Genomic DNA, 14,624 nt, shown 5'->3' with positions numbered 1-14,624 from the left:
AGAGAAGCCACTGCAATGAGAAGCCCACGCACCGCAACCAAGAGTAGCTCCCGCCCACCACAACTACAGAAAGCCCACACGCAGCAACGAAGACCCAACACAGCCAAAAATAAAAATAAATTTTAAAAAATCAATGAGTTGGCCCCAGTAGATCCTTCCAGCTCAAACATTATAGGATTCTATGAACAACAGCCTGTTCACCGCTCAAATATTATATTCCCTATTTCCTCATGGTGAAGATGATTTTACTCTCTTAACACCCGTTACATATAGGAGAAATTGAACAAAAGGCATTAAATATCAGGTTCCTTTAGTTCATGCTTCATTATTCTAAATGATGTTACTCTATTGGTCTATTTGTGCAAAATGAAGTGACTATACAGACATAATGAGGTGGAAAGATGAATAATTATCAAGCGAATTAAATCCATTTTATACTTCCTTTTCCTTTTTTCAAAGATAATTACTTTAGCACCCTCCTACTTTGTCTATGTAGACTGGCCATAATGCTTGATGTGACAGCAAGCTGCTAGCTTTCATGGGAAGCAGGAACACCTTTGCTTGCATGTAATTTAATCTTAGGATTCACTCTACCACTTGAAAACAGCCTAGCACGAGAGCAATGGTTCTTACACTGTGGACTCCAGACAAGCTGCATAAGCATGACCAGGGAACTTAACAGAAATACAAATTCTCAGGTCCCACCCTAGTTCTACAGAATCAGAACTTCTGGGGATTGAACGCAGTATTCTGTATTTTAATAAAATTTTCAGATTACTCTAAAGCACACTGAAGTTTGAGAACCTCTAGCATGAAGGAACAGGCATAGCATTTGGAATCTAGCTCTATATAACCATGTAACTTCAATCAGTAACATTTTCTCTTTGGGAATCAATTTCCTTATCTATAAAATGGCTAAGTGTAGGAATGACTCGGGAGTGTCTTACTCATTCTAACTCCAAAATATATGTGAAGCCTCCATTTATTCTCCTTCTTTGAGTCCTAGCCACCAACCTCTCTCACCTGGTTGGCTTCTTGACCAGTTGTCCTGCTTTTACTCTTGGTTCCCTATAATCTAATCATCACAAAACAGCCAGAGTGGTCTTTTAAAAGCATGAATGTGATTGAGTCATTCCCCTGCTTAAAATCCTCCACTGGTTTCCCGTTATGATCAGAATAAATCCCAAACTCTGCGGCTGGCTTACAAGATACTGCATCATCTGTCACCCTCCTATGTTTCCAAACCTTTTGCCCTTTCTCACTATGACTAAGTTACCCTAGCTTCCTTGATACATCTCACAATGCAGTGTTAATTGCAATGTTAAGTAGTTTCCTGTCTCAGGGCCTTTGTACTTCCTTACCTTCTGCCTGGAATGTACCACTCCTTGAAAGCCTGGCTCTTTTGCATCCTTTAGGTTTCAGCTCCAAAGTCAAATCTCAGACAAGTCTTCCCTGACTACCTTATCTTATGAAGCCTTTCTTCTGCTCCTAGTTATTTGCTATCATATCATCCTACTCATTTTCTTCACAACTCTTACCACACTATGAAATTTTCTAGTTCATTTATTTGCTTAATAGTAAATTGCCCATCAGTTTCTAGTAAAAGACAAGCTCCTTGAAGGCACGGATTTGTCTTACAACCCTAAGTGCCCAACATTGCCTGCCATATGGTAGGCAATAAAAATTTCTTTTGAACAAATTAATAATATATTAAAGTCATTTTAGAAAATGTCAATCTTTAAGTAACAAAGATCTGTAGTATTTTAACCCTGAATATATAACAGATCTATTTTTAGGAAGTTTTTTATGCTGAAAAATATCTGAAAGAGCAGATTAAAATTAGCCCACACAGACAAGTATAGGTCATGGCAAAATAAATTGGGAAAATGGAGATGGGTAAAAATGTTTTATGTCTGAACTAGTTTCAGTTCTTCCCATATCCCAACCACAAGTAGCACATGCTAACCTAAAGACACAGCCACAGTGGAAACACACCAACCAGGAACAGGGGCTTCTATCGTCCTGACACAGGGAACGTAGGAGCAATGGAACCATGCCCAGCAGGCCTTTGGAGGAAGGTAAAAGGGTTTTAGGGCAGGATCAGAAAAATTGCCAATTTGTCAGGCCAGAACAGAAGTGAGCACACCTGCCCGTGGTTGTTGAAGTGAAGAGGTGATGAATGGGATGCAGCAACTTGGAACCAAAAAGGAGAAGCAGGTTTCTAAGCTGAAACCCATGGTTTATAATCCCTGAGCACAGCACATCTTAATGTTGTAAGAAATTTTCTTGTTAACAAAGACAGAACGTTCATGGATAAGTGACTGGGGCTGCTTTCTCCCCTTTTGTGAAATATATGGTGACTTTAATGCTAATAACTTATTTAACTTGGAGATCTAGGCAGCTGGATATCAGAAACGCAGCATTGGACAAACCCACTAGACACCAGAAAAAATATATAAAAAGAAAAAAAATGACAGCCAAGCACTTTTGTATAACTAAGCTCTCCTGTGACAATGAAAACAATTAGATAGTTTCTGTGTCAACTAGCTGATATGCTAGTTGAGGATAAACAAAAGAATAAACATAGATGCAAAAGCCCAGCACCATGAAAGTCAACTTATTAGACAAGCTTCTAACACCTAGGGTGGTTGACAACTGAGGAAAAAGCTGAGTTATCTTCAGAAAGTAGGCAAATTTCATTCTGCTTTTTTCTCCATGCGTGGATGCAGACAACTTCCTTTAAAAGGGAAACACCGTTAGGACCTGATTTTCATCTCCAGGCAGGATCCCTGAAAAAACCTTTCACTATACAAGGCTGGAGGCCAGTGACAAGGTTGATTTTCCAGAACAGTAACACTGGACTCTTCTATTTCTCGTGCAGGAAACCTTTGACCTACTAGAAAGCACTATGTCAACTCCTGGTAACAGACTATTTCACACCTTTTTAACATAGTGAAACAGATATTTCATTTCAAAGAAAATCATGAAAGTGAAAAATGACTTCAATCAATTATTCGAGCAACACAAGTAACACTTAGGAACCACCGCCACTGGATGGAAATATCTACCCAACTAATTAAAAAAAAAAATTGGTCATTTACCTGAATATTTTCAGGTTGTTCCTACCTGATACAGGAGAAATAATTATTACACTGGAGAGAAAAATGTACCCTAAACACTTAAAAAAGACAGCAAGTGCATCTCACTGAACAAATCTGTAACCTTCAGTCTTATGTTTTTCCAGCCAATGAACTGTGATGTCTTTTGCTTTTCAACCAATCAAATAAGGTATCAACCATGACAGTTTATGAAAGAGCAAAGATCAAGCATCAAGTCTGTCATCTGGCATGAGTAGAGTTGGTCCTTTATTGTTGAAGGAAGATGGGTGATTAAAAAAGAGTGCAAATGTATTCAAACAACTGGTGCTGAAGTCATCATGTGAAGCACTTGGTAAAATCATGTGTGTTCTTCCACCAACTGGCCAATGTCAGAAGTAGGAGTCCAAAATGCTGAGGATCAGATGGGGGAGGTTGCTGAAGGCTAGCTGATATTCAAAATCTCCGCCCAGTTTCTAATCATGCTTCTAAAAAACATTACATGATTACTGAACAAAATTCTTTCCCCATATCTTAAAACCAAAACACTTTGGAAGAAGAATTGATGAAATAAATACACTTTCGTGGTATTAGTTACTGCAAGAAATAGGAAGGTTTAAAGCCTTTGCTACAACTTGCCCCTGCCTAAAGAACTGCTCTCATCCTTTTAATATACACTGTTGTTTATTTAAGCCATTCTTGAATACTTATCGATCTATAATATTTATTTTCAATACCCCAGACAGATGGGATTCAGGCATGTTCCAATTTAGGAGAACTCAATTTGCTTTCAAAATGCCTATCCGATGAAATCCCTTTCTGGATTTCAAATCAATACCCTAACAGGGTTTCCAAGATAGGCTCAATTGATGACCACTTGCTAGAGGTTTTACATTTATATTATGTTTGGATCAATGCCGATGATTCGATTGGAATAGGAGCAGCTGCGCAGAAAAAGTCTTTGGGGTGAGAGAGATTTGTCATGCTCCACTCTGGTAAGAACTAAATTTGGACAATGTGCATTTTGAAATGTTCACAGTACCATATTAAAGCACTACCAAACAGGAGCAATTACAAAGGATTAACACGAACTCCAAATCAAAATTCGAATGAAGAAAAGCAGAGAGCAAAAAAAAAAAAAAAAAAAAAAAACAGGAGCAGGAATAACAAAATGTTTCCTGTGTCAGTTTTACAGCTTGATGGCAGGAGAGAAAAGAGGTCCTTTGCAAGTGTGTTCACACTAATTTCTATCCCCCAAACGTATCAGCCTATATCTTCCATCCCTGCCCCCCATCCTCACTCTCCCCACCCAGAATCACCCAGGGCATGCTAATTAATCAGCAAACCAAGGGTTCTACACGATCCTATTTCGAACAATCCTTCTGAAAAAACCTGAATGCAAACCCCCCAGCTTATAATGTTAATACCAGGAAGGTCAACAAATGATAAACTGGAATCACAGTCTTACCAAAGAAAGTCAGCTGTCCCCTTGCTACGTTTTTCCCTCTTGAATTTTCAGCCACACATTCGTACCAACCAGCGTCCTCCTGCTGAAAGTTGGGGATTTCAAGAATTCCATTTGACTTGTGTCTTCTGGCTTTCCTTGCTATCGGCTTTCCATCAGCTCTTCTCCAGATAATAGTTGGTACTGGACTGATAGCAAGAAAAAATGGCAGTGAATCAAGTTAGAGAGACTGTTTCTTTCATTTGAAGCCATGCTGCTTACAATCCCTTCCTTCTTGCTTCTAAACATTATTAGCTCGCACTAGACAGTGCTCCCCAAATGTCATTTATTCACATATCACTATTACGATTTTAGTGATATCCACATCTCCAGTATTATTATATACTTAGTGTTTTCCTTAAAATCAAATAACCTTTCTTAACCTTAAATAAGTTAATCTATATCGTATGCAATATTACCAATGAAATAAAAACAGATTTTTATACGCTCGTTCTATTTTTTCTAGTGCATCTGTTTCTTTTAAAATCATAAATATGAAAATAAAAATGTCCATGCACAAATGTGGAGAATTAAAGATGCCTTCCACTAAGATGAGGTCCAGGCCCCTCTCTCCTTGAAACTGGTGGGTTCTTTGGCTACCTGGATTACTGAAATAAGGCAGAAGTGATGTGTCAGTTTCAAGGCTCAGGGGATAAGAAACTGGCAGCTTCTACTTGCTGCCTCTTGGGACACTCTCTGTGGAACCTTATCAACTTGTAGCAGTCCATTAGGAGGGTGGTTTCAGGAAACTTTACTTAAGTAGTGAGATAAGGAAAGAAACAATCTGTGGGGTCTTTAAGTACTCTCAAGACATCTATCATCCTCCAGCTGAAACTCTTAGGACGCATCTTAAATTGCAAGGGCATCACTGAATCTGCAAATCAATGGTTTAGTGAGCTAACCACAGCTTTTAAGATTGCGGCTTCCTAGCAGGGGATACAATTGTTACATATTTATTTTTTACAAAAACACACACAGACAAGTAATTACACTAAAGACTTGCTAATCTTCTCTGAAAAACCTGAGATGGTATTTAAAAAATTAGATCTATCAACTCCACTATACTTGTTTTAGAGGAATTTAAGTTCATTAGGCAGACACTAAATGGAAAGGCAGAAAGGGCTCTATCAAAAGTACATTATGGGTGTCTTTACATGTGATGAGATAGACACTTAATACGTGCCTTTACAAATAACTGTACTTAGAGATAGTCTCTCTGCTCTTAAGCGGGCCATGATGATGTGTTTCCGCAGCTGGATGTGCATACCCAAACATTTGTGTGTAGATTGGAGAAGCCCAATTGGGTCCTTTGTTTTCATTCTAGTGCCATTCAAGCAGCGTGAATAGTGTGTAATTCATACCCCCTTTGAAGTGGGAACAACATAAATTTTGCTGTCTTCCTCCACAGAAGATTTTTCAAGGTGTCACCTTGCAGAGTTCACCAAACACATTTCTAGCCTATCCAGTTACCTTCTCTCATCTTTTCTTTGAATTAAGTTTCCTAATATATATATAAAAATATATATTTATATACAATAAAAAACAGGACCATCTTCTACTGTTTGGCAATCTGCTTTTAGTCTCTTAGTAATAAACCATGGGCATTTTCTAGGCTTCACATGTTGTTTTACAACTTGACTTTTAATGTTGGTACAGTGTTCAATCCTACAGCAATGTCATAATTTTTTTAACGGGGTAAGTTTTCAGGACATAGGAAATGATCACTGTATTTTTCAGCACCAAAGTAAAGATACTACTGCAGCGTGTACTGCCATGACTTGAAAACAGGAAAACCAAAAGAATCCTTCCTTTAGAGCTAAAAATAAAATTGAAAAAAAAAAGGAACAGCTTTCTTCCATGGTTGCTGTAAAACACAAAATCATGTGAATATAGATTACATGCTGACACAGGGGGTGAGTAAAAGTTAGTGTTGCTGCCTTAGCCAACATTTGGGTACAGGAAAAGGATAAGGAGTTAGCAGTGAGTTAGCCAGATAGGTGGGGTTGGGCATAGAGATTCACGTGCATCATTAAAGTACATAGATGACCAAAAATTCTTATTTCAGATGACAGTTTTTATCACTGATGCCAAACCTTTCTTGCAGGGTTACTGGCAAAATCTCAACTGATCTGCTTTTCATCTCCCTTATGCCCTCTGACAGATACTGTAACGGAAACTCTAACTGGTTCCCAAGTGGGCTTATCTAAGAAGACTCCACAGATTCAATAATAAAATTGTGAATAATTTTCAGATGACTCTGTAAAATAAAGACTCTCTTAGAGAGTATCAGGTCTTACCAATCTCTATCCAAAGCAGAAGGAAATCGAAATCGAAAGTAGAAAGAAGATGCTACTGCTTACATGTGGAATCTAAAATATGACACAAATGAACTTATCTATGAAACAGAAACAGACTCACAGACATAGAGAACAGTCTTGTGGTTGACAAGGGGGAGGGAGGTGGGAAGGGATGGATTGGGAGCTTGGGATTAGCAGATGCAAAGCAGTATACAGAGAATGGATAAACAATAAGCTCCTACTGCATAGCATAGGGAGCTATATCCGATATCCTGTAATAAACCATAATGGAAAAGAATATGAAAAAGAATATATATATGTATGTATAATTGACTCACTTTGCTGTACAGCAGAAATTAACACAATACTGTAAATCAACTATACTGCAATAAAATAAAAATTTCAGAATAGTAGAAAGAAGAGACGGGCAATTTAAAAGGAAATACAAGTTTGATGCATATTCCATAAACTGGGACCTGAATGAAAGTCCACATTTTTCCAAACAGTCAACTTCACTGTACCTCAAATGAAGGCCATTGTTTTCCTGTCATTCTGGGTTACATGTACATTACAGGTCATTGTAATAAAACAAAGCACTTTTTCAGAACTGCCCATTCTCCTCTCCTTTGTGGCCATGTCCATTGTGGTAGCCTAATCCCTGTCCATGACACATCCCCTCTCCATGATGAGAGGGCGAAATCAAAGATGCGCACGCAGAATCACAGCGAGAGAGGCTTGGCTTGCTTTTCAGTAACTTCAGAAACCATCACGGTGAACAGTGCAAAGAAAATTCTACACTTGCCCAAGCTGGAGGGAGGACAAGGGAGAAGAGAAACCAGGACTTACTTTCCTAACGCAAAGCATTCCAGCTTCACTGCTGTTCCTTTTGCAGTCGGGACCGTTTCCGGGAACTGCACTTCTATTTTTGGCTCATATTCACCCATCACCCCTGTGAATAAACAAAGGAGCTAAGTCTTGGAGATGCTTTTAAAACATACACAAGTGTTTTTCTGTTAACGTAGGATGCTCCTACACATCACTGTGTCTGCAATTAATTCCTTCCTTCAAAAACGGCTCCTATCTCTTAACAGCCGTGAATCATGGCTTCTCTCCCAGTTACTGCTACAGAAAAATTTGTATCACAGCACCACACCATCTGCCTAGGAGTAAATTCTCCATGCATACCCCACTGCTTCTTGAAAATACTTTTTTAAAAAAGTAGTCATGGGGCTTCCCTGGTGGCGCAGTGGTTGAGAGTCCGCCTGCCGATGCAGGGGACACGGGTTCGTGCCCCGGTCCGGGAAGCTCCCACATGCCGCGGAGCGGCTGGGCCCGTGAGCCATGGCCGCTGAGCCTGCGCATCCAGAGCCTGTGCTCCGCAACGGGAGAGGCCACAACAGTGAGAGGCCCACATACCGCAAAAAAAAAAAAAAAAAGTCATGGAAGAAAAAGAGGAAGGGGTATAAAGTCCTAGTCACCAGGAATATATTATTTTTGTAGAAATGTACTACAGAAAATTTAAAATACATTAAAATAATATGTTCATGCTTTATTGTGTCTATATAAAGACAATTTCTGAGTAATCAATTTATCACCACAAATTACTTTTCTTTCACTTTTGAAGGTCAATTTGAATTAGTCATAAATTGGTATATGCAAGGTAACACAAAATTCTTATATTTTTAATATATTCTGAAACAATGACAAAAGAACAATAGGAAGTAACCACTGAAAACAACCTTTAAGTTATACCCACCTTGCCAATGGCAGCAATGGCAGGCTTACCTTGAAGGTCATATTCTCCCACTTTCCCATATCCTGGAAAGTTACTGTACAATTACAGCCAAGGCAGCAGAGCCTAACAAATTAAGTCCACGCTTTATAACTAAATGCTTATGAATGATTTCTTATCCATACATTCTTAACACTGTCTACCACTACTAATTGTTTTAATATTTCTATTCAATTTCTAGTCATCTCCTGTGGTCTCTGGTTCAACTGTGCCAATATAAAGTTTAAAATTATCTAGCTTACTAAAACATGATAGGATCCTCCGTTTCATCTCTTCTTTAGGCTTCCCACAGTTAGAGGGAAAAGAGACTGAAGGATTCAGATGGAAAGGTTAAAAGTAAGGAACAGAGGGGGACAGGTACAATGACTAAGAGAAACAGTTCCATTCATTTTGCAGAGGTGACCCTCTTTATCTGCAGCTTCATGGTTTGGGAGGCAGCAATGGGATTTCCTCAATGTGTAAAAAAGACATCAACCCCAGGTGACAGCTAGGTTTGCCGTGACATATGTCATCAAAAGCGCAGAGTTGAACATACTTGTTCGTTTTTATCCTTTCATAGACTGACAGGGAGGAATGGATTTGGAAGACACCTTTGAGTTAATTTGGTTCAGTATTCTTCATCTTGGCATTCATGGATGCATACTTTTCTGCAGAAAGGACCCTTACCTAGCAACCCATACTAGAAAGGACCTTAACCCCCGCAAAATGAAAACCACAGTTCTAGTCTGTCCCTGCCTTTCACAAGCAAGTCTGTAATCTCAAAGGGGTTAAACTGTTTGTCTTTAGCCCCACAACAGACTAGTGTTCAAGGTTGCAACTCTGGTCCCTGAGTCCTCATCTCAATCTTTTACTATGGCCTCTGGCCACTGCAGGAGTAATACTCCAAAACTAAATTCCAATACACGAAATCCATGCTTGACACGTTCAGATACAAAACCATTCCCCCCTTTCTGGTCAGTCTCTGAGTCCTCTTGCACTTACGCTGGGTTTGCCTTCCCTTGAGCATGTGCCCTCACCGCAGGACCATAAAGAGACAGTGCTTGCTAACGCCCGCATTCGCACACTTCTGCTCAACTTGCTAACAAACAACCCATACAGCTGACTCACCATCCCATAAACATCAGTAGTATGACTCGGAGCTCAGGAACAAGTTAACACCTCTGAGTGCTGTGTGTGCGGCTGTGTACCCCGAGAGCAGTGTTAATTAGAAAAACAACTGCCTTGAGAGAAAGAGGTCTTTGGTCCTCCCGGGAAATCAAGACAAACTACATTGTGGCGTATCGTGAGTGGAAGGGAGATGAAATGATAAGGTTAAAATACGGAGGGTCAAGATTGTCTCAGCCATGATCAGGTTTTCCCCCTACTCCCTCATTCTATCAACACTACATATCAACCTGGTTTCTGTAATCCAACTATGAAAGATCCATCAAGGATCAAAAATGTCTCACACATCCTTGTCCTGAGCAACCGAAATCGCACTGCTCAGTGTCCCAGGTCCCCTCAGCTATTATCTCCTCATCCTAAAATCCCACCTATTACGGCCCCGACTCAAAATCCCTTCCTCCAGCCTCCTGTACCCCTTTCCTTAGTACGCCCTACACTCTGTAGCCCACAGCAGTCTTTAAATGACCAGAAAGTATCAAATCTCTTTTGCTTCAGTTCTCACTGTTTCCCATGACTTACTGTAAAAAACATGTAATGATTTTGTAAATTGACTGAGTCGTGCAACCATCAGCATAATCCAGTTTTAGAACATTTTCATCACCCCAAAAAGACCCCTCATGCCTGTTGACAGTTAATCCCAGAACTAATCCCAGCCCCCGGCAACCACTAACCTGCTTTCTATGTCTATAGATTTGCCTTTTCTGGACATTACCTATAAATGAAATCATACAATGTGTGGTCTTTTGCATTCGGCTTCTTTCTTTCTTTCTTTTTTTTACTGCCCTAGATGCCAGGAATACAACTGGGAATGTAAGGGAGGAAAAACTATTTCTCTACCTTTCTAAAATTCTTTTGGCTTATTTATTAATTTAGACATTAACAGGAGAAAAAACAAATTAATTTTGTACATATGGGAGCCTCACACAGGCATGAGAGGGTCAAAGACAGGCAGGCAGTTAAAGCCTATAGGCCATCCTGAGCTAAGGAGGAGGGGGCAGGGATATGGGTCTTCAAAGGGAAGGAAGACAACTCACAGAAATATGGGAAAAGCAAATGTTTGGTAAACAAAGTTTGTTATGCCATGCAGAGACAATAGGATAGAGTTAGGAATTTGAATAAACAGGTCCACTGAGCTCTCCCCAGTCTACCACATCTAGGCCATACTCTTTGTAGTTATCTCTGGTAATAGCTCTCTTTCTGGACCCGGCCCTCTATCTAAATCCTTTTTTTAAAAAAATTTAATTTATTTTTTATACAGCAGGTTCTAGTTTATTAGTTATCTATTTTTATACATATTAGCATATATATGTCAATCCCAGTCTCCCAGTTCATCCCACCACCACCACCCCCGCCGCTTTCCCCCATGGTGTCTGTACATTTGTTCTCTACATCTGTGTCTCTATTTCTGCCTTGCAAACTGGTTCACCTGTACAATTTTTCTAGATTCCACATATACGTGTTAATATACGATATTTGTTTTTCTCCTTCTGACTTACTTCACTCTGTATAAGTCTCTAGGTCCATCCACGTCTCTACAAATGACCCAATTTTGTTTCTTTTTATGGCTGAGTAATATTCCATTATATATATGTACTGCATCTTCTGTCGATGGGCATTTAGGTTGCTTCCATGATCTGGCTATCGTAAACAGTGCTGCAATGAACACTGGGGAGCGTGTGTCTTTTTGAATTCTGGTTTTCTCTGGGTATATGCCCAGGAGTGGGATTGCTGGGTCATAGCCATGTTCTTCTTAACTGCCATCTTGTCTTGCCTACCAGTTGGCTCCTCACTGAACAATTTTTTAAAGAACATCTCTTTCAAATTTCTGAAATATTTTGTTTATTTGTGACTTCTGCCTTCATCACAATGTATCCTTCTCATGTTTAGTTCATGTGTTTAGTTCTGTCTTCCATCCAGATTGTAAACCCCATGATGTCAAGTAATATGTCCGTCTTTTTTATGCTTGCTTTTATCTTTGTCTCTGCACTTAATAGGTGCTCAGTAAAACAGTGCCATGAAACATTTTACAAATAAACTTCTGGGCGCTCTCGAATAACACTGCTGTTTTCTATCATCTTTACAGCTATTTATACATTTGTCATCTCTTCTGTTGTACTTTTACTTCTTTGAGGAATGGAAGTACTTCTGATTTTTTTCTGTTCCTCACAAATCTTAGCTCAGTACAAGGCATATGGAAAAAACTGTGATACGTAGGAATTTGTGAAAGGGAGGAAAAGATGTAGAAATGTGGCTCTTTATACTGGGCCACATAATAGCCATTAATTCAAACATGGAAGTCTTCCCAGGCATGGAAGTTGTTTTTAAGTATTATCATGTCTCTTGTCCAAGTTCACTCACTTCAGATCATGTTTCTCTAAAATGAGCTGTGTAGGCTGTTTATGTGGTCACGTGGAGTGATTTCTGGGTGGACACACAGTGATCTGTATTTATGGCTATAGGAACCAAGTAACAGAGTTATCAGTAATGGTGAAGATTGAATGGTATTTATGGCAGTAGTTATAGAACATAAAGATAGGGATCAGAGATGAAATGGCATGCATTTCACTGCTCTTTAAAGAATTTTTATTGTATGTAAAGACTGTCCTAGTATTTAAGTCATAAAAAAAAGAAGGAAGCCATTTTCTTCAACAACATTATGAACATTTTTTGGAACACCTGTGAAGCGTTCCATTTAATTTGATTACATCTGGCACAGGCTACATTTTTATTTGACTATTTCTTTCATTTCAACTATTTTGGCCTTTTTCTACATTAAATTTAAAAACCTGTTGCCTTTTTTTATTTTTTAAGAAACAAAAGGCCCCTTAAAAGAGGAGCGCATTTTTCAAGTCATTCCTCTGACCACCTGTACACTTTTGAACTTAATTGGTCTATAGCTGCTCTGGTGATTTACATAACAATTAGGCAAAAAGGGTGAGGCCATTGATGGAACTGCTCCAGAATCCTTTTTCCATCTTCAAACTATTTATGAAGTTGGGAAGATATCAAGGCCTAGGTATGTCTACACAACCAAGGTACAGCTAAAGTAAAAGTGCATACAATATTGTCAGGATCAACCAGGATTTATAATCTCAGCAATATTTCCTTTCTCCTGACTGAAATATATATATATTGCCTATAGAGAAGACTCTTGCTTTCAATTCTAAATAGAGATACCTATATCTATAATTTTAAACATAAGGTGAAAAAAGTCTTAATTCATTAAAATGCATTGTCAATGTTTTCTATTCATTGGAGTGAGAGCACCGGCTGCTACAATAGTGAAAGTTATATCACTTAAAATTTCATACATCAAAGTCTTCAGGACTCAGGGGCTCAGGTGTATTCACATTCCAATGAATTCAATAAATATTGATTTAACACCAACTATAGCAATGGGGTTACGATGTGCATACCACAGACCTGATCATTATCTTCATGACATTTGTAGTTAACCTTTTCCAGTGCCTTGCATAGTGATGTGGCATATGCACAGAACAATTAATTGTTTATGGAATAACTGAGTTTATTTCCTAAAGAAGACATGCTACAAATTTCTAGGTGTTTTTTCCAAAACCAGTGTTCCTAAACTTTAAATCACCTGGAGGGCTTGAGTTTCAATTAGTAAGTTGAAATGGAGCCTGAGAATGTGCATTTCTCACAAGTTCCCAGGTGATGCTGATGCTTCTGGTCCAGGGAATGTACTTTAAGAACTTCTGTAGCAACCATGAGGTGTTGAGCCAAAGCAAGAAGTTGCACGGAAAAGTAACATACATCATGGGCTAGTCATTGGGAGATGACTAGTAACGCAGAGTCGCACCAGTCACAACGCCAATCAAGAGCCTGGATCCTGCAGACGACCTTGTGGCAATGATTATCTCCCTTTCAAAGTCTGAAAAATTATTAAGGCTGATGCTAATGTCTGTAAGAACTAGAATGTGACAGAATAACTGCCAAATTATAGAATATAAAAGAGAAATCAGCCACACACCACTCGTGTTTAACTACAATTTGCAGACAGACTGTCTTGGCAGAAGGAGGCCAGTTTGCAGAATTTTGTGCCATAAGATTTTGCCAACACCTGCCTTAGCTGGAATCTGCGGTTGTAAATTAAACCACAGAAGGGACTTTTACCAACTTCTACAGAGTGGGATTTTCTACTGAAGAAAAACTGCAAAAATTGTCCTATGAAAAGTTCCCACATGGCCTTTCCTGAGGAATGAATCATATGATATATATTCCATTTATCTAAAAATATTTGGAAATATCTGATTAGTCATACACATTTCTTTGGCTGAGTTCACTATTTTACTCTTTTAAGAAAGGTTTGTTTTGCCCTGTGTTGAAGGAGACATTGTAGGATCTAGGGGACTGTCCATGGAATCTCCACCACTACCCAGCCCATAATCAGTGAATTCCCATTCGAGGCAATAATTGTGCAAATAAGAACTTCCCCAGTGCTGGAAAAGAGGAATAAGACACCTGAGGGGTATATGTCACTTACACTTGGGGTTTTAATGTAACTTCAGAAGCCTGTGGGAGGTGAAAACAAACCCCATTATTTGACCTCAATCAAACCTACATCTCTTTCCTTCCTTCTTAATAGTTAAAGTACAGAGATAACCTGAACTATTCCAGAAAGGTGTCTCCTATGAATGTAGAGTAACTATTTATCCATGCTTGCCTGGGACAGTCCTGGTTTACAACAAGTCCTGAAGTACTTTGCTAATAGTTTCCAGTTTGGGCAATTAATCATAAAGCCACCATCTTTT

General features: G+C 39.0%; 1 protein-coding gene across 1 annotated transcript in view; it reads right to left on the bottom strand.

Moving 5' to 3' along the window:
- CNTN4 (contactin 4) overlaps positions 1-14,624 on the bottom strand; it is a 501,156-nt gene that overhangs the window by 169,003 nt on the left and 317,529 nt on the right. The window contains exons 6-7 of the mRNA XM_029243779.1: positions 7,743-7,845; positions 4,564-4,748 (exon numbers count right to left, since the gene is read on the bottom strand). Coding sequence (XP_029099612.1) covers positions 4,564-4,748; positions 7,743-7,845 — 288 coding nt within the window. The remainder of the gene's footprint in view (positions 1-4,563; positions 4,749-7,742; positions 7,846-14,624) is intronic.

Source organism: Monodon monoceros, unplaced genomic scaffold (genome assembly GCF_005190385.1).
Source record: "Monodon monoceros isolate NGI ecotype Baffin Bay Population unplaced genomic scaffold, NGI_Narwhal_1 Super_Scaffold_3, whole genome shotgun sequence".
Lineage (NCBI taxonomy): Eukaryota > Metazoa > Chordata > Mammalia > Artiodactyla > Monodontidae > Monodon > Monodon monoceros.
Note: the sequence above shows the minus strand (reverse complement) of the source record. Positions and strands in the feature narration are given on the sequence as shown.